We start from the raw sequence: 22,412 nt of genomic DNA, 5'->3' as shown, positions 1-22,412 counted from the left end.
GTGGTCATTTCAGGGAATATCACCCTCTTGTATGTAATCTGAAAACATTTGGTGTGTAACATGATGCAGGTTTGAGTATTTGGGTCTTGAGGAAAAGAAAATGTGAAAATGCAGCTGGAATTGAAATGGATTATAAATTACAGAGCATGAAACGGTGCCAGTATTAGTAGTCATAGTAGATCATGTCTTTTTGTGAACAGCATTTTGAATTTATCCAAATTTATGGGCAAATTGTGACTGGCAGCTTAAAAAGAGAAATGAGTAAAGTGAATGTTACTGTGCAATATTCAAATTAATGGGCTTGAAAAACTCAGCTTGCATGGGCAGCATGAGCAGGGGGTTTGGGAGCTGCTTAATTCAGTCTGGTTGGAGCTTCGCCCAGCTGTGAAACATTTCCCACATTCTTTTTGTGCACTTGTGTTTCCATCATTTTGTCCAAATATGCTGTTACACCAAATGGTATGCTGCTGGTCATTTAGATCAACCTTCTTTTGCTTCTTTACAACCAGCTGTAAACCTTGGAGCTTGGCACCATGAAGGGGTTGTTTATTAGTGCAATATATCTCTTTACTTTTACTGTCTTACAGGATGAAGGGAACTAAACAGATTTAAAAGAGCCCACTGTGAGTTTAACTCCTCTTTGAGGGTGTAAATTGGGCTTTTATGGAAGCTGTTAAATGACTAATAACTAAAATTATTGTTGCTGATTAGTCCCCTCCCAATGTAGGACATCCATGGCCAGTATGGTGAGCAGCTAAGCTAAAACTAACATCTTTTGGAGGTTATGTGGGATTTTAAACTCATGACCATTTTCAAAGTGACGGAAATACAATGACACAAAACATACTAATACGTATTTTATTAATATTTACAGGAATTAACCTTTAAAAAGGTTTAAGTAACAGAAATAACATATTACATTTGTAATGATCTGCTATATTGTCTTCATTATTACATTGATACTTCTAGGTCTAAACAATAAATGTGCTCTATGCAACATAAGGAATAAAACATCTAAACAGCCATTTCTGTTCCAAAATAAAGACCAAAAGTTAAAAAAAATATATATATTCTTTGATAATAGTGATGTGAACAAATCATTTTAACATCATTTGATTAACACAAGCAAAAGGATTATAATAGACATGAATAAGAGAAAAAAACTGAACATATTGGACATATTTATCAGTTTCAGCAATGCAAATTTTCACCTATGCAAATGCAACTTGAAATATGAAGCTAGCAGGCTGCATCCTCCCGGTTTCTGCACAGAGGAAGCGTAAGGCCATATGATTTTCAAATCTCTAACATATTTCACTAGATTATCACACTATGAATCAAGGACTTATCACATGACGCTTGTTGTTAATTCTGGGTGGAATCTTCCATTGCAGCGTCACATTGGTCCATCCCTCCTTCCCCAGAAATTCACTGATCTGATGGAGAAGAAGCATTAGACTTTTTTTTTTGTGTTCACTTCAGTTCAGACAACTTTTATTATCCTTAAAAGACAGTTCAGTTTCACTCAGCACACAGCAGACACCTCTGTTTTGATAAAATCCTCTGTTGTGTGAGATTTGAGTTTTCTAAGTTTTCATTCTTTCTTGTCATGTCACTTTTCTGCACTAAAAAAAACTTTCTGCAGGTTGTCAGTGAAAAATCAGGAGAGGAGGGATAATTAAAATATGAGCTCTGCTGCTTGTGCTCACATTAACTCACAGGCTAGGTACTGGCTGCTTTCTCTCTCACAATAACATGCCTTATAAATTAAATATGAGTTATATCCCATATTCATTTACACTGTAGCTTGAAGCCATCGGACGTACTGTATGTTAATGAAGACAAAATATAACTCATGGCAGAGAGAGGGGACATGGAGACCAGCGGCTCACTCCACAACCTAAAACAGCTCCAGCTCTAGTCCTCGAGGGCAGCAGTCATGAAGGTTTTAGATGTCTCCCTGCTCCAACACATCTGATTCAAATTAAATTACTCTCCTCAACTGGTTGTTGTCAGTTTCTGCCCAAGCCTGTTGACCCTTAAATCTGATTCAGGTACGCTGCAGCAGTATACATCCAAAACCTACAGGCCAGCAGCCCTCAAAGACCGACTTTGGACACCCTGACCTAAAACAAGCTGCTAGAACAGCTGTAAAATAATTATTTTAAATGGAGGAGTTATCTGTATTATAATTTGGTTAAATTCTTAACAATAAATGGTACAATGGACTGTACTTATACAGCTCTTTTGTAGTCATTTTGACCACTCAAAGCACGTTTACCCTGCAAGTCACTTTTTACATAATAGGAGTTTGCTTTGAAGTCTTTTTTTCAGTCTAACATGTCATACACATTCACACACTCATAAATAATAACCCAAAATTTCCCTGAGGACTCTCCAAAGGGATTATTAAAGTATTTCTATTCTATTCTATTCTAAATACATCAGAGGCAATCTGGGGTTTAATTATCTTGGCCAGGGAATATAGTTTGGGGAAGCCAAGACCACCAACCTTCCAAATGACAGACAACTGTTTTTCCCCTGAGCCACAAGTCTGGTTTGAGCTACAATTATTAACTCTGAACCCTGCAATCTAATTTCTAAAACCTGATTTTGGTATCATGGGTTTGAACTGTTTCTATTTTTTGTCTTGAAAGATCCAGAAAATAAGGAAGCAAGATTTACCTGCTGGAGGAGCTGGGCATTGAGAGCTGAATCTGAAAGGTCAGCATGAGACTGAAATGTCATGCCCACCACTCTCTTCACTTTTATAGCTGGATGATGCACCAAATGTGCTACAAATGACAAAGTTAGTGAGATAAAAAACTGGAGCACATTGCAAAATTTAAAATTCTTATTACCTTCATAGCACCAGAAGGGACGCTCAGTGCCACAGCTGTCATCATGCCAAAAGTGACTTTTAGTTTCCACGACACAGTACTCATCGCCATGGAAGTTATTTGGCTGCGTAAAATACCAGTTTCTGAAGGAGCTGTTGCTCTTGTCAGACCAAATCCATGGGATTCGATTCAAGCCAATCCACACGACATTGATACCCTTCACTGACTGCACCTGTGAGTTTTCCTGCTCATTTCCAATCACAGCCAGATCTGTGTAGTGTTCTCTGCAGTGAGTCTGGGCGTCCTCCCATGTTAATGCGATCTTTAGTAGAGTATAATTTTTCTGGCCAGTAGAATTTGTTTCTACAATGCAAAAAGAGTTGAGCTAAGGGTGTTGAAATACTTGACCACAGAGGAAATATTTTTAATAAGACACATTTTTCTTACCTTGGTAGCAAACAATATATAATTTTAAGCTACATGTTTCATCATTCCATTTTCCACTTGTTTCCATTTTCACACAGGTGTCAATTCCGCCGAAATAATTTGGCTTACCTGCAGCCCAGTTTTGGTAACTAAGTGTGCTTGATTCACCCAACGTTGACCATTTCCATGAGTTTGGTTCATTGTTTATAATTCCCTTCCAGGATTGTGGATTATCATACAGTCCAATCCACGCCAGCGAGTTGTCTGCAGTAGGTCTGATTAATCTTTCTACATCATCCATGTTGTCAATGACTGCCAGATCAGTGTATTTTGTTCTGCAGTAATGCTGTGCATCGGTCCAGTTCATTTTCAAGTTGATATAGTAGTAATTCCGAGTGACGTTACAGCAGGTGACAAGGCGAAATCCTGAAAAGTTGAAAATAGAAAACACATTTGGATAGAAGGCATATCATGTTTGGACTCGTTCATCTGAGTAATGTAAAAATTTATGTTGAAGTTTTTAATTTATGATCTGAATACACATCTAAATTCCCCATCTGCTTTCCACAATGTCTCTAAAGAAATCAATATGTGATTTGGTCGGATATCACTGATTAAAATATAGGTTTGAGTGTCCATAATCAGGAGCATAGCTCGATTTACCCAATCCAGGGTCTCTTGACATTATTTTTCCATGGACCCATAATGATCCCTTACCTACAACCCTTTGAAAATATATCTTACTGCCATGATACATCTACTGAATCCTTCACCAGACCTGGTTTAGTAAATATGTCTTAAATTAATCGTAATTTCATTAAATACAACTCGAGAACATAAACTAAAATATCTGAAAACTGTTTAATTAAACCTTTCATATTAGCACACACTGAACGGCAACCATTTAAGCAGATGTCACTTATATGTAATGAATCTAGAGTAGAAGGGTAGCAGCCCTGCTTGTTATAGTATCCGTCTAGTAACTGCTAACCAACTCCAAGGATGCAATGGAAACTATTTAGAAAGAACATAAATACAAGATTAAATAAATAATAAGTTTTTGAAAATTACTATTTTTGTTGATTTAAAGTATAAAATGAGACGTGCCGACAGTAAACGTCACCAGTCAGGCAGGAATTCCTTTTGCAAAGTTTGACCCAATCTATGGTGGTAAACATCGTGTGGTTAGCAGAGCCCTGATCAATCAAATCAAAGGGTGGTAGAATATGCTTCTACATACACAAAAGTTAGTGTACTGATGTCACAGTGGTACACAAACATTGTGACCCGTACCTAGAGTTCTTTGTTCTGAACTGTAAGCCTTTTTACTCACCATGGGAGTTTTCCTCCTTCATCTTTGTGGGGATCTACATCCACCTCCGGCCTCTGTGAGTGAGGCTATCTAGCGGCTGGCTGAACAGATCACATGTTTAGAAGGGGATCATGCGAACTCTCTGGTTGTAATTTTAGATGACTTTAACTGAGCTACACTCAGCCATGAACAGATCTTTTACCCTTGATATATTCTTAAGGTGATAGTAGGGTGACTTTGTGATTCCGTTAATGTGTTTCTGAAAGTTAAGGTCTGAGTCAATACACCCAGATTTCTGGCCTGGTTGGTGGTTTTAAGGTGTATAGACTGAAGCTCTGTGGTGACACTTAATTGTTTCCCTTTCATTCCAAAAACCATCACCTCAGTTTTGTTTTTGTTTAATTAAAAAAAGTTTAGACACATGGAGTCATTAATCTCTTCAATGCATTTACCAAGAGTCTGTACGGGGCCTTGGTCTCGTATCGTGTATCATAGCAGTTGTGTTGTGTTAAAGAGTCATTTAGTTGATGAAAAACAGCGTTTTCGATGATCTTACTTAGAAAAGGAAGATTTGATCTGCAACAGATCTGGGTCCAGAGTCTTTGAGACCTTTTTGAAGAAACCTGTGGGCAGGATGTTCAAGCAGCAAGAGGAGGAGTTCAGCTGACATAAGATGTCGCCCAGATCTTTGCTGTTACTGGGATTAAACTGAGTCATGGTATTTAAACTGGTTTTCAATGGACACAATATGTCTGTTGAACCTGCTGTTGATGAACCAACTGCTTGTCTAATATTCTGGATTTTTTCTGTGAAGGATTTGGCAAACTCAATGCAGGCCTCGGTGGAATAAAGTTCAGGTGCTACTGACACAGGAGGGTTTGTTATCCTGTCGACAATAACAAATAAGACCCGAGCATTATGATAGTTTTTGCTAATAATTTCAGAGAAATTTGACTTCATTGCGTTCCTCAGTTGTAAATTATAAGTGAGGTTTCTCTTTATACATGTAAAGACTAACAGGCACCGTAACAGCTTCTTCCCCTCTGCAGTCATTTTATTGAACTGATAAACTGCTAACCGGTTGCACAATCCAGTTGCACCTCAATACTCACATGTTTCATTTTATACCACACCTCTACTGCATGTACTGTAAACAGTGTATATTGTTTTATATTTGTAGTTGTAATTTGTAGTCGTATATATTGCTCTGTATAGACATTATATTATATTGTTTTATTACTTCTACTTATTGTATTCCTTTACTTATTTTATTATTTTTTACTTACCCTAATACTTCCACTAGAGTGACAACATCTGCTCTTTGCCCTATATTTAATATACATTAAACATATAGCTATATGAAGCCACGTATTTTATTACAGGTGGGGCATATGTGAGTTGCTGTGGTGGTGGTGGTGTGCTCCTCCTGTGTCTCTCTTGTCTTTTCCTCTCTCTCCTGGCTGTCCTTTCCTCCCTCCTGTTAGCCTGTTAACTCCTGTGAGGCAGCGCTGCCTCCAGCAGTCTCAGTCAGCTGCAGCATCCTCCAGTTCCTCTGGCTTGATGCTTCACTTCTTCAGGGAAGTTTTACATATATAGGTACCTCTCTCCTTCACTCTCTCTCTCTCTCTCTCTCTCTATATATATATATATATATATCTTGAGATTACACTTTTGTGAATTGGTCCTGTATAAATAATTCTGAACTGAATTGTCTTTCAAGATACGTTTTTCTAGAAATAGTATTGAAAACAAAATAAACATTTAATGAATAAAAAAATATTAAAAACATGAAAAAGGTTCCCCATTTATGCACTTTCACAAGTATTTGTTCATTTGACAGATGTTTTCAATATTTTTTTGCTTTGCATTACATTCTTACACAATCTCATATTCTGTTTTAGACTTTGAATAATATTTTATAAGTAAGGATCTTTTGCACAGTGGAGGTGTGGAGGATGGATCCACACACAAGATGGAGCCAGCGGTAGGGAGATGTTGGAAAATATGGTTTATTAGAGAAAACAACAAAAGGTGCAGCATAGGCAGGATAACTAAGCTAGACTGAATACAAGGAACACAAGGAAAACCAGGAGAGGGAATGCAAGGGGTGACAACAAGGATCCGGCAATACACAAAACAAACCAAGGTGTAGGACAGTCTACACCTGGGTGTGTGTGTGTGTGTGCATGAATTGCTTTTTTTTTAATCATGTAAAGCACTTTGCATTGCCTTCAGCATGAAAAGCACTTTATAAATAAAGTTTGATTTCATTAGATTTGATGTATAGTCGGAGCGAGCAATAACCAAAGGAGGGGCAGGTGTAGCAATCAGCAAATGAAGACCAGGTGTGTTGTAAACAGGAAGTAAACTGACAGAACACACAAAGGGATGAACTCTACAAATTAGAACAGGAAACAAACAACCAAGACCAGAAACTGAGGAACAGAGCACAACAGAAATCCAAGAACTAAACCACAACCCATAGACCATGACACTGTCTGTATTTAACTTTTTCTGACCTCATAAGTTTTAAAACAAAATTTGGTTTATAAGTAAGGTGCAAAAAACTATTAAAGTGTAACTACACCCCCTACTTTTCGAGTAACTCCACCCACTGCCAAATTTTAAAAATACCTGAAACTGCAAGGGTTGAGATAGGAGGTGTGGGGTGATCAGGGGGCGGAGAGTGGGCGGAAAAGCAAGATACACAAAGCACCTACATCACAGAACGGTAGTTGAGGTGGAAGACTTTTTCTCTCCAGAATCCCATCAACTATACAAAAACAAGATGGTCCTGAACCGTGAGCCATTAGTGCTGTTACGCTGGCCAGTCAGCAGCTCCAGCAGCGTCTGGAAAGCTGTGGAGACTCGTGGCAGGTTGTGGCAGCTGCAGGAAGTGCTGCTGTGAGTTGTTGCCACTACAATTTGAGCTGCTGTCTGTCGCCAGATGATGGTCAGCGGGTTAAGAATAAAGTCCGGTGTTACTTTTACACCTCTCAAAAAATTCCTTAAAAATATTTTTAAGGATTGTTGACTATGGGGAGATAGGGATAATTTACATTTACAGCTTCTAACTCATCAGATAAAGCCCAGAAAAAATATAGAATTAAAATACAAAATGACATCGTGATAGATGTTGTAATCCAACTTTTTTGTTGAGACATTCACATCCTTTCATAAGTGTGATTTGAAGTTCTTAAAAAATCATTTAATTATCATATGAGCTCTCAGCTCATTGATTGAATGGAAGATGAGTTTTTTGAAGAAGGTATAAATCTTACCAGAGATGAGTAGAATAAGATGCAGTATGGTAGCCATTTGAAAATTCACTGAAAAAGAAAAAGAAAGGTATAATAAGGACCACTGTTACGCTGCAAAAAGGAACAAAAGATTTTATTTTTGCTAAATGTAGACGCTTTAAAACCCCAGTTAAATTTCTTTTTTCATGCACCTATGCTTGAAATCTGCACCGACTATTCTAGGCTGTTGCTTGCTTTTCATCGTTCACTTTCAATCACATCATTGCATTTTGATTTTGTTCTCTTTATTTTCTTTCATATTTCTTATTATACCTATCCTTTGAAATCAATGTTCACCATAACCTTTTTTCATCACTTGACTTATATAACAAAAGAATAAAGCAGGAGTTGTTTTCTTTCCCCATATTTTGTAGATTAAACATTATCTTAAACCAAATTTCCACCTGGATTAAACTATACAAACCAAAGGAGTAGTTTCAGCTGATCAGGTTGACGTTTTGCAAAGTTTTGTGTCCAAAAACTTAAATAAGCTCACTACCAGAATATACACTATGACTATTTTCTGTTCTTTTAATCAATATATTATTTCTTTTCTGATGATATGGTCATATTCCAAGATGTTTCCAGGTTTCATATTAAATAGTGCAAGAGCATGAGTGTTAATTTAGATGCATGATTTGGCCACCACAGAGTTCAGACCATAAAACCTGCTGAGAATCTTTGGGATATAAAAGAAGAGACCAAATTAGCCCTGGTTTTGTAGGCATTTAGGTTTTAGTTTGTATATTTTATTGAGTTATTGAAAATGTATAATTTCAAAAGAGAAAAGGTATGTTTATCCCAAAGTTAACAAAACACTTGAAGTTTTAGTTAATAGATGTATGAAATAAACATCAGTGCTGGAAAAAAATCAGAAAAATAATGGAAGATTAAACTTACATAAACAAATCCAGGACAGAGCTTCAGCTAATCGATCTGTAATTGTCGATATCTAGATGTCTTTGTCCTCCTAACGCTGCTGTCACTGTTTATTTAAAGTACAGGCTTTGCATGTTTATTTAAAAGTATTCAAATGAAGATTTGGATAAAAGTCAAATCTGTATGCTTTATCAGGTGTCTTTAACTAATGTCCCCGTGTCTTTTATAGTCCCCAAATGTCTCCACACACTAAAGTGTAATAGAAGACAAAGCTAAATTCAGTTGTCCTGTTGTTTTTAATTACGGTGGATTTAAATTACCACATATAAGCAGATTGAATTCCCTGTTATGGCTTCAAACATGAATAATGTTGATGCATTCAGTTCTGTATAACTACTGCAATATGTAACGTGTCAAAATGTGGCACGTTCCCAGTTTGCATTTTGTGGATTTTCTTTAATGCTGATGTCTTTTAAAAGGGTGAAACTTCAATTTGTCTGGGATTTCTTGTGTCAGAGTTTGAATGCAAAATTCTTGTTTATCACTAAAAAGAACATTTTCTGTAAGAAAAATGGCCTCGGTGCTGTAAAAAAAGTTGAAATTCATGAAGTTTTGTTCCTAAAGAAACTCTGCAGAGTTTAACTCTCTGGAGATGGTCATCTTGAAGTTGACTTGTTTACAGCTTTAAATGACAGAAACATCTTCTCCTGGTGAAGTGTGCGGTCAGTTTTTACATTATTCATTCATTATCTGTACCTCTTCATTCATTATGGGTCGCGGGGAAGCTGGAGCCTATCCCAGCATTTAACAGGTAAGAGGCAGGGTACACCCTGGACAGGCCACCAGTCCATCACAGGGCCAACACAGAGAGACAAACAACCATTCACACACACACTCACTCTAAAGGAGAATTTAGAGTGACCAAATAACCTAACATACATGTCTTTGGAGGAAGCCATAGAACCCGGAGAGAACCCCTGCATACACGTTGAGAACATGCAAACTCCACACAGAAGGGCCACCACCCCCAGCCGAGGCTCGAACCAGAGACCAGAGACCTTTTAACATCACTGTGGGTATATTATACTGTGCTATTGTGCATTGCGGTGTTGGTGATTTAAAAGGGTGACCTCAGGCTGTTGCAGTGAAGCTTGATGTATTTGACTAGATTTTACTTTTCTTATCCTGTCTGTAGTTAAATATGTAATTTGAGCCTGCTACATGAGAGCTGATGATGTTGGTGTGGTGGCCACATAATGTTGCTAGGAATACAAATAGTTGACATGAAGCATTTTATAATGCCACTAATGTGTCTCAGAAAGAATAACTGGCAATCTCAGATCTCTTCTTGTTGCTGACATGGACTTTTGGCTGGTGGTATATAGAATAGATGTTATGAAAAGCCATTAGTAAAAACGACTTTTGGTTTTAAAAATCTTCCCAGCACATTTTTTACAGAAGCGAAGAGGGCTGTTGACAGTAATCAAATTGAATTCAAACAATTCAGACTAGAACTAATCATTCAAACAGTAATACAACACATACATAAATGATTGCTTTTATACTCACCGGCCAAAACATATCAGCCAATCACATAGCAGCAGCTCAACGCATTTAGTCATGTAGACGTGGTCAAGATGATGCCCTGAGGTTCAAAATGAACGTCAGAATGGATTTAAGTGACTTTGGAGGTGCCAGATGGACTCTGAGTGTTTAAGAGATTTTCACACACAACCATCTCTCGGGTTTACAGAGAATATTCCAAAAAAGACAAAATATTCAGTGAGCAGCAGTTGTCTGGACCAAAATGTCTCCTCAGAGGTCAGAAGAGAATGGGAAGACTGGTTGGAGATGATGGAAAGGAAGTTTCCATACCAAGGTCTGCAGAACAGCATCTCTGAACACACAACACGTCCAACCTTGAAGCAGATGGGCTACAGCAGCAGAAAAAAAAACTATTTGTTTGAAACCAGTTATCTAATATTTAAGTACCAGGGATTAGGTTCCACTCTGACAGCAATCCAGGTAGTCTCTTTGAAACACATAGAAATTGACTATTGATCATGTTCTAAACTTTTCCAGGATTTTGGATCATCATGGAGTAGAAACAGGAAAAAGTGGCTTTTAATCTTGTTGTATCATCCGGCCAGGTCAGTTCTCTCTGCAGTATTGTTGAGCTTCATACCACGACATTTCTTTTTAATGTAACAGAACATGAGTGGACTGACTTTGGTAGAGGAACTCAAAACCCTCAATTTTGATGGAGGGTGTAGTTAGTTTTAGTGAATCATAGTGAAAAATCTTAAAGAATTAATAGAGTTGAAATTTCAGCAAGATGTTAATCATTGTAAATAATCTGAAGTCCTTGATATTTACAGCATTATTACATGAAAATATGCTGGCACAAAGGTAGAGCTCAAGAGCGGACTGATCATTTGCTGATTTACTTCCCTCTGTTATGACCCAGCCTTGCCACAAGGGGCGCAACAGGACCAATAACATAAATACCACGTGAAAAGGTGTGGTTAAGGTGTAATATGTTTTATTTGTTATAAAACTATTTACATGCTTAGATGGTAATTAAAGAAAATAAAACCATTCTATACAATAATAAGAATACAAAGGAAGCTTAACAATAAATCTAAACAAAAAATGGCTACTAATTCCTAAGAACGAAAAGAGCGGGGATTCTCCTAGTGAGAATCCCCCTGAAAACTAGCATACCAAGCAAAACCCAAACGAAAATACCTGACACGAATCCAAACAAAACCAAACCAAAAACACAACCTCTGTTGCACTGTCAGGAGTTAAATCGATTAATACGAATTACACAAAAGGATCCGCTGATCCACACAAGGCTTACTCACTAACAATCAAATTACACTACTCAGAGAACTCTCACGAAGCGAACTGTGCCCTAATGACACAGCTCCCGATGAATGGTGCAGTCCAGTATTTATTCAGGGGCAATCAGCCCGATGAGGTTCAGCTGAGGAGAGCGGGAGCAGCAGCAACGAATCAGCGAGCAGAAGGGGAGGGAGGACCGTCGTCATCTCAGCTCCGCTTGATTGGCAAGTCCGATGACCAATCCTAGGCGGCCAGGGCCCAGGCAGCTCCACTTCCTCGTAGCAGTGTGATGGACAGACTGGACGGCCAATCCCAGAGGGCCAGGGGCCGTAACACCCTCTTATTGGATTTATAATATCAGATAAATAATAGTCAAGAATGGTAACAACAAAAAAGACAAAATGTCCCAAACAATTCTCAAACTTAAATAAAACAATGTATTTCAGCCCTACATCTATATAATATTTTATATTAACAATCTGAACAATATTTAATTTTCTATGTTGAAAAAGTAACTGGTAATAAATGAGGAGAACAATATTTTATATGATAAATTATCAGTGATAGAAATATGTAAAATAAGTAAAATACGAAATAAATATGTGTCAACAAACTTCACTTATTCCTTTCACAGTGATGCAAAAACAAAAACGCAGCAAATTCTCGTTTCATATCAGCTACACCAAAAGAATGATTTTGGCTTTTTCCCTGGAGGAAACCAGAAAGGTTTAATTCTCAAGAAATCCCTGATTTTTTTCCTCGTGGTTAATTGTTTCAGCTCTTATCTAAATACAAATAATACTGAAGCAAATTTTGTATTTTTCTGTTAAGTCAATCGTATTTGTGAAGCTTATTGTCAAAGCTTTGCCAAATATTTTATAATCAAGAAAGGGAAAAATAATTTTAATGTATTTACAACTTTTGAAAACTCATTTGTGTTTCTCTACAGATCTAAAGCTCGTAGCAGCTCGCTTGTTTACCTCAGCAAAGACAAATCATAACACAGTTCCTGCTTTGCTTTTTTCCCTCATCTTTAATATCACATCAAGGAAATCTGATCACATACAAGTCTGAATAAAACTGAGGTTGAGAGCTGAATCCTTATGCTTGTGAAGGCAGGTTTGATAAATGATGTCCCTGACATATAATGCAAAACAATTTTCATATACAAAGTTTAACCTTGGTCAATGGCAAACTTTGTGGGAGGGTCAAACCACTAAGAGATTATATCTGAAGTTGTCTCTAAGCAATTATATATGAAAATGTTTAGAAGGAAACATAAGTAACAGTAGTAATTAACATATTTATTATCACAATTTACTATATATGTTTCCCTTCAAATCAACAGATTTATGCAGAAAAACAATGTAATTTAACACGTAGCTGTAAAGTTGCTAATAATATGGAAATATTTGTTGTTTCAGTTAATACATCAGGGACACTGGCTGCTGAAGTCACTTACATCAAATTTATTTTACTTCATTTAGATCAATTTTCTGACTTTTTGATTTATTAGCTTACAAATATTCTCCATTACAAAAATGTTCTAAACTATTGGCTGTCATTTTCCACCCTTTTTTAAAATCTTTTTTCTGCATCATATAGTTCATTCTAGCTTTAAGTCTGTCAGGAATAAAGTCCAGTGTTAAAAATTATAAGGTTCAGTGGGTAGAGTGGTCATCCAGTAGCCTGAGGGTTGCCGGTTTGATCCTCGGCCTGTTGAGCTTTTGTCGAGGTGTCCCTAAGCAAGACATCAAACCCCAAATTGCTCCTGATGGTTCATGGTTAGCGCCTTGCATGGCAGCTTTTGCCATTAGTGTGTGAATGTGTAGAAGAAATGTGCAGTATTAAACTGTCTATGCACAAGTGATAGACTTAAAAGAGAACACCTTAGGTTTGTAATACTTTTTTGTAACGTTTTTTTGCACATTTGCACAACTATTAGAGACAGTCATTAGAACAATGAACTGCAGAACATTAATAAATCCACTAGGGGGAGGAAGACGCGTAAGATTCTACACAGCAGAGTTTGTTTTTGTTTTGTCTTTTTATTGTGATAGTAAGTGCAAAAATACAGGACACGGGACCTCATACAAACACATCTAAAGAGGGGAAGGGAAGAGAGAGGGAAGGGGTGCAACATTAAGAAAAACAGAAAACACGAGGTGCATGTTTGGCCAGGAAACATGATATTATGTAAGTATACATACTTTTGCTTTGGTAGAGTGGAAAAGGAGAGAAAAGATATACAGTATGTGCACATATGCATATACACACACACACACACACACGTATGTATACATATATATATACACATGCTGCATATACACATGCATACATACACACTAACATACATGTATAATAAGGCTAAAAATAAAACTGTAATAATCACAATGATAATACCAATAATCTAAAATGAAAAAGAGACAAAAAGAAAAAGAAGAATAAAATAAAGACATAGACCCGACCAGCCAAGGGCCATTGGAGGCAGGATGAATTCCATCCCAACTTCCCACACCAGGCAGGGCGCACTGGGACCCCCACCCTGCAAACCCAGCATCCTAAAGAACTCATGCCACACTTAACCTCTATTTGAATTTGTGTGTGTTATTCTTGTTTTGTTTATCCTAAAATAGTGTGATGCATTAAAAATGGGTCCAGTGGGCAGCCTGATCGGTTCCAGTGGGCAGCCTGAACGGGTCTAGTGGGCAGCCTGAACGGGTCCAGTGGGCAGGCTGAACGGGTCCAGTGAGCAGCCTGAACGGGTCTAGTGGGCAGCCTGAACGGGTCTAGTGGGCAGCCTGAACGGGTCTAGTGGGCAGCCTGATCGGGTCCAGTGGGCAGCCTGAACGGGTCTAGTGGGCAGCCTGATCGGGTCCAGTGGGCAGCCTGAACGGGTCTAGTGGGCAGCCTGAACGGGTCTAGTGGGCAGCCTGACCGGGTCCAGTGGGCAGCCTGAACGGGTCTAGTGGGCAGCCTGATCGGGTCCAGTGGGCAGCCTGAACGGGTCTAGTGGGCAGCCTGAACGGGTCCAGTGGGCAGCCTGAACGGGTCTAGTGGGCAGCCTGAACGGGTCCAGTGGGCAGCCTGAACGGCCGGGTCCAGTGGGCAGCCTGAACGGGTCTAGTGGGCAGCCTGATCGGGTCTAGTGGGCAGCCTGATCGGGTCCAGTGGGCAGCCTGATCGGGTCTAGTGGGCAGCCTGAACGGGTCTAGTGGGCAGTCTTACACAACAGTGTTTTAAGAAACATTTTGATTTTCAAGTATGCAAAAGTCAAAGCTGAAGTATCAAACATGATATATTTGGCATTGCAGGGTTAAAAGCTGGCTAATTATAATTACAGAACGACATGCAAAAAAAGAAATAAATGCTGTGTTGCAGCTTTCTGGGAGTTGTTTGTACGGGTTCAAGAAACACCTAAAAGAGAGAAAATTCATCAGTTAATTCAGAAAATTATGTGTATGTGTGTGTGTGTGTGTGAGATTATTTTGATGCTTGTACCTTTTGTTTCTTGTGTCTCCTTCTCCGGCAGCTTCTTCCAGGTCAGTCGGAAGTCAGTCACACCCTGCTTAGCAAGCATAGCACGCAGCTGAAAAAAGAAAGATGGTCCTCATGCTAGTCTTTAGCTAGTCTTACTGCTTTTGTACTCTCTCTTGTGCACGGACACAAACACACACTTCTTATCTAATGGTTTGAGTGTATCTTATTTACTGTAAATGTACAGCTTCAGGAAACAAGTGAAAATGAGGTTGAGTTAGTTAATTAGTGATTTGTTGCCAACAAATGATCTGATCAACAAGTGCATCATATTTGGAAAGCACACATCTAATAACCAAAATAAAAATAAATAAATAAACTTTATACTGACACAGTCACAGCTACAAAGTTTTTGTTGATAATAAATTCAACTGGAAACCACACATAAATCATGTTAAAACCAAAATGCCAGGATCTAGTGCAGTACTGTACGAACCGAAAATCACTTTTCATTTTATATGAATATTGTTCCACAAATTCACTTTTTTATGGAAAAAGAAAGCCATATGTATATTTTATATATAAAAAAAACTACTGTTAACCAACAAATCCATTATTTATCCTGAATACATTGAGATTTAGAGATTTAATAAATTAAAACACAATTCAGTTTAAGCTGTTTAATAAGATGGATGAAAAAGATGAACTTCAGAGGAAGAAGGTCTGGACCTTATAAAACACACAGATTCATTACGCATCAGTCACCAGAGTCAAACTGCAACTGTTGTTCTGATCATTTAAATATAAAAAAAGCTTTATTTTGAAGTTATTAAAGAAATGTATAGAAATAACAAAATAATTTAGTAAAATGACAAATGAAATCCTGACGAACTTGTCTTGGATATTAGTAACTCATTTATAAGTTGCTTTGATTTCAGTGATGTGTCTACTACATTCTTTTGTTGTTGATTTTTTTACTTATTTTTTGTTTCTTTTTATTTAAATTCACTTGTTTTTATATTTGAAACAGGTAGGTGCTTTAAGAGCTCTAACTTCGCCTACAATCTTTCAGCTTTTTATACTTTTTTGTATTGCTTTTTGTCTTTTATTTGGTTTTAACAACACCAGAATAATTAAATTAATAATACAAAAAAGATGTATTCTTACCTCAAAGCAAAACATTGCAGTTGAAGCTTAGGCCAAAGCTTCCTGTTTTCCTCACATAACATTAACTGTAATGGTTGATCCAAAAATATTCTAGTTTTTCAACTAATCATGAAAACAGAGCATATAAATTGTGAGGAAAAGCTCAAATGATTTCATTCATTCATTATCTTGACTGCTTATTCCATTACGGGTCGCAGGTGAGCTGGAGCCTATCCCAGCATTTTAACAAGTGAGAGGCAGGTACACCATGGACAGGTCACCAGTCTGTCGCAGGGCCAACACAGATAGACAAACAACCATTCACACGCACACTCTCTCCTAGAGAGAATTTATAATAACCACTTAACCTATCATGCATGTCTTTGGACGGTGGGAGGAAGCCGGAGAACCCGGAGAGAACCCACGCATACACGGGGAGAACATGCAAACTCCACACAGAAAGGCTGCGGTGCTAACCACCACACCACCACACCACCGTGCACCCCGTACAGATGATTTCATGTGAATATTAAATTATGCATCCAATGATATTAAAGCCAACTGCAGCTAAGTGCTGGTCCTACTCGTGATATTTTTCAGTCCTAAAACATTCTAGTTTTGATTTCTAGATCTAAGCCACTTATATTATTAGTTAACCCTAATTAGTTAAAATTATAAGTTTTTTAAGTATTATCATGTTATTAAATGAATGTAACCCAGAATGAAGAAAACAGTTGTAATATCTGGGTTGTAACTTCACTTCATCACACCGTCACATCATCACAGCCCCTGTAGGTTGTATTTGAGGATTTGAACTAACCACTCATTTCGTCATTTTGTTTGGAGGTATTGAAAAATGACCCTTTTTTCTTGTAAAATGACTTTCTCCCTACTATGGCAAATTAAACAGAATTGGGGCCGCAGCAACATAGTGTAAGAAAAGACCCCTCCAACCACACCTGCTCCTCCAGGATGGCACTGGCTGCTGGATCCTCCATGTTCACTCTGGTCTGGATCTTCAGCTTCACCACAGTTTGCTTTGACTTCTGGACTGCAAGGAATATTCATTCATTCATTTAATTAGCAGATGAGAGGCAGGGTACATCCTGGACAGGTCACCAGTCTGTCGCAGGGCCAGCAGAGTCATTAATTACTACACATAAAGCTCTACTGTGGCACTAATTAGTCAAAACAATTATTTTTAAATATATTAAGTTACATGCGCTTCACTTGCTTCCTGCTACTGTAATACAGCTGCTACTTGTTTTTGTGTGCAAAAATAAAACTAAGATGCTTTGTGTTACCATAACAACTGTTAAATTTAATCCTGGGATGTGATGTCATGTCTTAGCTTACCTTTGGTCTCGACTGCTGTGCTACCTACTCCCCCTGTAACTTCTGTAACATCCAAAAGACAAACTCATAGTTTAATAAAATTCAGACAACGTTCAACATTATTTAAATTGTATTGTTGACATTGTGGATTAGAAAAGACAACTGATGTTTCTCAGTTGATCCCATTTCAGATCATTCGTGCAGCCAGTTTGATACACAGAGAGAACCGAACCAACAGTGGCTGGAAATTTAGAACAGAACGGGTCTCAGATGGTCAATTTTAATGAAACATTTATCATAAAAGCAAAAATCTCATCAAACCCTCCACAATAAACTAAAACATTAAAGGACATATTGATGGTCTTAATACAATTTACAACACTGTGCCAATAAATATTCAGATTTTTTGTTGTAATATCCTGGAAGAGATTCATTTATGTGTTAAAGTCACAACTATTAAAAAATCGAATGAATTTGATCATGAAGGTTTGAGCTAAATTTTCATCATAATTGAATAACTGAAAGTTTTCATTGATCGATTTAAAGTTTTGTATTATTTTGATTAAATAGTTAATTTTCTTTTTCTGCATGACATTAATGTGTCTGCTCTTTCCTCTCACAGCTACGTAGCTGACGTGTTTGAACTTCTTGTTTAAGTCAACTTTTTGACCACTTTGCCTTTTGTTTTGCTTTATTTTTCCCTTTGTTTTGTAGGTTGGTTATTGTTTTATTTGGGTCTCAAAAGACTGGGCCTTATTTTTTATGGAAGAGGAATGATTGATCTGTGATATCATTGTTAGTTGATTGTGAGGATTTGGTGTCATTCAGTTTTTAGAGATTTTCTTATCTTTTTGTTTTTTTCTTTCACAGTTTTCTGCCCATTTATTTACTAAGTATAAAAATACTCTGAATATAAATTGATAATAATAAAAAGAATATTGTAGCCATTAAGCAGCTTCCCCATGATCTCTGTGGAAAAAAAGGATTTATTTCATACGTTCTTTGCAGAAGAAATAGTACAACTCGTCACACTGCTCATCTGTCCAGGTCCCATTCTCCGTCTCCATGGCTGCACAACTTTCATTTCCACTCAGGTTGTCAGGTTGTCCCTCTTGCCAGTTTAGGAATGTGGCAGATTTTCCAGTGTCTGCCCAGTACCAGTCTACAGAAGTGTTCAAGCCGATCCACACCTCTGTTGCACTGGACAGCAGATTCATGATCTCATTATTCATGGTGCTGTTCTGGATTTGGACCAGAGATGAATTTTTGGCCTCACAGTTGGCCACAGCGTCCATCCAAGTCATTTCAGTCTCTGTAATGTAGTAATGGCTTCCTGTGGAGATGAAGAAAGTGAGGAGGTGGGAGGATAGAGTTATACAGTACCACACATTTTCCATGTGTAACGAGATGTTTTTTTATGTCAGTTATCCCATCATCCATTAAAATGAATCATTCATGTCATAAAGTTGCTGAGATGTAATTCTACATTTACACCTCATTTAATATTTTAGGATCTTAGAATATGTAAATAATTAGCATCATCTCAGTGGTGGCTCTGATCAACTGAACATTAATATTGTTATAACAGAAATTCCTTTAATCGAGGTGCAGGCAGCTTTATGCACATAATTTGTCTTTAACATATTAAATGATAATATAATAAAATAAATATATATATATATATATAAAAATAATGCAGATTATTGGCTTAAATCAGTTTGATTATTAGTATCCTCCATGGCTAGTGATTAAAATAAAGAAATTAATAGATGTGCGTCTATGCTGCACATGTTCCAGTACTCCATAGTACTATGTATTATATTAGTATATAAGGAGGATAATTTAGAGGAACTCAAGAGAAAAAAAGGAAAATAACATAAACAAATGCAAATTCCAAACATATACATTTTAAAGCTAAAATAATTTAGATGTTTACCCACCATCAGAGCAGACTGACTGTCTATGCGATGAGCAGGTGAGATCCTGCCATTCTCCATCATACGCCATCGTGGCACACAGCTCATCAATCCCCCCGTTTGGCTCGTCGAATTTCCAGTTGAAGTATTCGGCTGGTTGTCCGTCCATCCCAGTCCACGGCAGAGTACGTGCAAGTAATCCTACCCATACCTTGTCAGTGAAATATTTGGCAAAATTTGACAGGTAATTGTTTGTGCTGCTGGTTTGCATTGTGAGAAATGCACCGTAATCGGTCAGGCAGTGATTGTATGCATTTTCAAAAGTCATATTTTTTTTTATTGAGTACCAATACCAAGCAGAGGAAACAGAGGTGACACAAAAACCTAAGGAGGGAAGTAAATTTATGAAATTAGTAACAATGGAGTTTAGAAAAAACAACAACAAAATCTCTTCCATGTTAATCTGACTTCCCTGGAGGAACTTTGGCAATAGAGTGAGACGTTCTAGCTGCTGACACTGCTCTTGCTTTTTCATGTGAGAAGGTGAAATAAGGTGTTCTTTGTTTATTAAATTCTCACATTTATTCACCTTGTTAGCGATACGTTTCACTGACCTCTTCCACCAAACAAGTAAGTACGGAACTGTATAGTGTATTGTTAAATGGCCATGAGAAGTCTATTTTTATTTTATTTTTTAAATTATTTTATTTAACCTGTACATGTCTCTTCCAAGGATTTAAATGTGCTTTATAAGCATTTATATAAGCATCTAGGCTATTTTTTTTGCATTATAGTTGCTTTTAGTATTAAGGAGAACTTGTATATGGGCTTGTGTAAGGAATCCTTCTGCTGTTTTTCTTGGCTACATAGAGCACTTACTACCTCAGGACCTTTATAAAACAATGTACATTGAGACAGGAACATAATCCACTGTTAAAAATTAAATTCTCTATAAAATCTATTACCTATCAAATATTACAGGAGTATGGTGTTACCTGTGAGCAGGAAGATCACAAACAAAGTCTTTTTCATGCTGACTTTTATTATCTGTGGACACAAAAATCAGATATGAAACCCGGGAGATCAGATTTGTTGCTTTGGTCAATCATACAGATGGTTCTTCTGTCTTTATTACTCAGAATTTTATGGACTTTTGTTTTTTATCACAAGTATTGCTTTCTTATCACATTTCAGAATGCATACATCATAAAAAATAAAAAATAAAAACCAATTTAGCACATATAAAAAAATGGAATGGTTTTCCAGTCAGATGGGTTTCTTTCAACATAAATGAATTTGTTTGTTACAGCCTTATGTAAAGTGTTATCACAACTATATAGTGTTATTGATGACAATGTTTTAATGTGTGACAGTGTACCATTTTTTTCCTGGACTGGGGGCACGTCCCCCATGTCACCCCCCCTTATTTTCACCTATGCTATAGAAGTGAAGAAGCTAACCCGAAGACTTGAAGCCTATTTTAAAAAACAAAAAACTAAGGGACACTTGGTTTTGTCCATCTTATCATTCTGTTATCCCTGCGCAAAAAGTGTTGGAAGTTTAATAAAATGTTTTCTTATTTTTTTTTATGTTTTTATAACAATTTTCTTGCAGTCTTGATCTAACCTGACAATCTGAGGTGACTCAGCTCGACACAGTTCAATGAATTTCAACTTTAGTTTTCTTGTTATCTTTTTCTTATCAGGTTTACATGCTGTGGTAGGAAATGAATGAATGAATGAATGAATGAATAATTAAATAAATAAATAAATAAAAACTTCATTTTCACCTAACTTTGTATTTTCAGACGCTATTTGCTTCTTTAAAGAGTTTTTGTTGAGTTAGTTTTATCAAGGTACACTACACTAACTCAAGAACAACTCTTTTATCCAGTAAACATATAGATAAAACTCTCCATATTAATCAAATATCAACTCACCAGTCTTAAACCTTCTTAAATTGCCAATCACAAGCAGCTGTCTCTCCTCTTCGGTGTTTGTCTGCTTCTTTCCTCTGAGGATGTCTTTATAGATAATGCAAATGAGTGTGGAGGATGATTCAAGACTCAACTTCAAAATACAGACTGGATAAGAAAATGGGCACACCCTTCCTGATGAAACACAGAAGATTTCACAAACCATCCCATACGTACTGCCATCTGTAGAGCCTTACAAATGTCATAGAACAATTTAAATAATCTATTAAACAGTAACATCTTCTGCATGGCAGCATGATGTGTCTTCCAACATAATTTACCAGTTGCCAGCTGAAACATGTTAATTACTGCAGTACCATTACAGAAAATGTTTTATCCTCATGCATGTGAGCTGATCTTATCACCACTGGGCAACCATGAGTTCACAACTGGCATCAGAAAACATCTCTACATGTGTTCCAAGTGTATTCAGATCTTTTTTCCTTACCTGCAGTATACACTGTGCACATTGGTACACTTTCTCTCACTTTATTTTCATTTTGTTTGTTGTTAGCTGTTTTTAATCTAACCAGCAGAGTCACTGAAAGATTCAGGTTCAAGATAATGCAGCCATGTTCACCATGAGATGAAGTCAGAGTAGTCAGTTCTTGATGTGATGCAATGATGGGGGCTTTCACAGTTGTGCTTTGAGCTGACCACCGATAAGCTCGAGTCACGTGTTTGTGTCCGACGTGAAATGGGCCTCAAAGTCCTTTTGAATGCAGTTTGACATTCAAAACAGGCTGTTGTGTCTTCTCCTCGGAGGCTTTCAGCTAGTTGTACTAACAAATGCTGAGTTGGTGGAGTGCTGCCGAGATGAGCATCCATCTAACACATCTAGTCTTTATCGTGTTAACATTGATCAGTTCTGGTGATCAAATTCAAATGATTTTAGATGAAAATTAACGGTCAGAATTCTGATAAACAACTTAACTATACATTTTAAATATAAGTATTACA

The 22,412-nt window shown here is 37.2% G+C and overlaps 1 protein-coding gene across 1 annotated transcript; it reads right to left on the bottom strand.

Annotated features, from left to right (window-relative positions):
• Window positions 1-863: 863 nt before the first annotated feature.
• On the bottom strand, window positions 864-21,496 carry LOC121641358 (C-type mannose receptor 2-like). Its single transcript, XM_041987448.1, has 12 exons — window positions 21,417-21,496; window positions 20,473-20,524; window positions 19,502-19,861; window positions 18,559-18,894; window positions 17,583-17,624; window positions 17,186-17,277; window positions 15,105-15,192; window positions 7,860-7,907; window positions 3,288-3,692; window positions 2,862-3,203; window positions 2,686-2,795; window positions 864-1,436 (listed from the first exon to the last, which is right to left on the bottom strand). The coding sequence occupies exons 2-12, from the start codon at window positions 20,507-20,509 to the stop codon at window positions 1,338-1,340; spliced, it is 1,959 nt and encodes a 652-aa protein (XP_041843382.1). The 5' UTR covers window positions 20,510-20,524; window positions 21,417-21,496; the 3' UTR covers window positions 864-1,337.
• Window positions 21,497-22,412: the final 916 nt, after the last annotated feature.

This window comes from Melanotaenia boesemani, chromosome 6 (assembly GCF_017639745.1).
Source record: "Melanotaenia boesemani isolate fMelBoe1 chromosome 6, fMelBoe1.pri, whole genome shotgun sequence".
Lineage (NCBI taxonomy): Eukaryota > Metazoa > Chordata > Actinopteri > Atheriniformes > Melanotaeniidae > Melanotaenia > Melanotaenia boesemani.
Note: the sequence above shows the minus strand (reverse complement) of the source record. Positions and strands in the feature narration are given on the sequence as shown.

Coding starts and splice junctions, on each gene's coding strand:
- LOC121641358 (XM_041987448.1), bottom strand. CDS start 20,509: ATGAAAAAGACTTTGTTTGTGATCTTCCTGCTCACAG. Junction 15,193..17,185: donor GTGCCATCCTGGAGGAGCAG/GTGTGGTTGGAG, acceptor TTCTTTTTTCAG/CTGCGTGCTATGCTTGCTAA. Junction 2,796..2,861: donor TCCCTTCTGGTGCTATGAAG/GTAATAAGAATT, acceptor TGTCATTTGTAG/CACATTTGGTGCATCATCCA.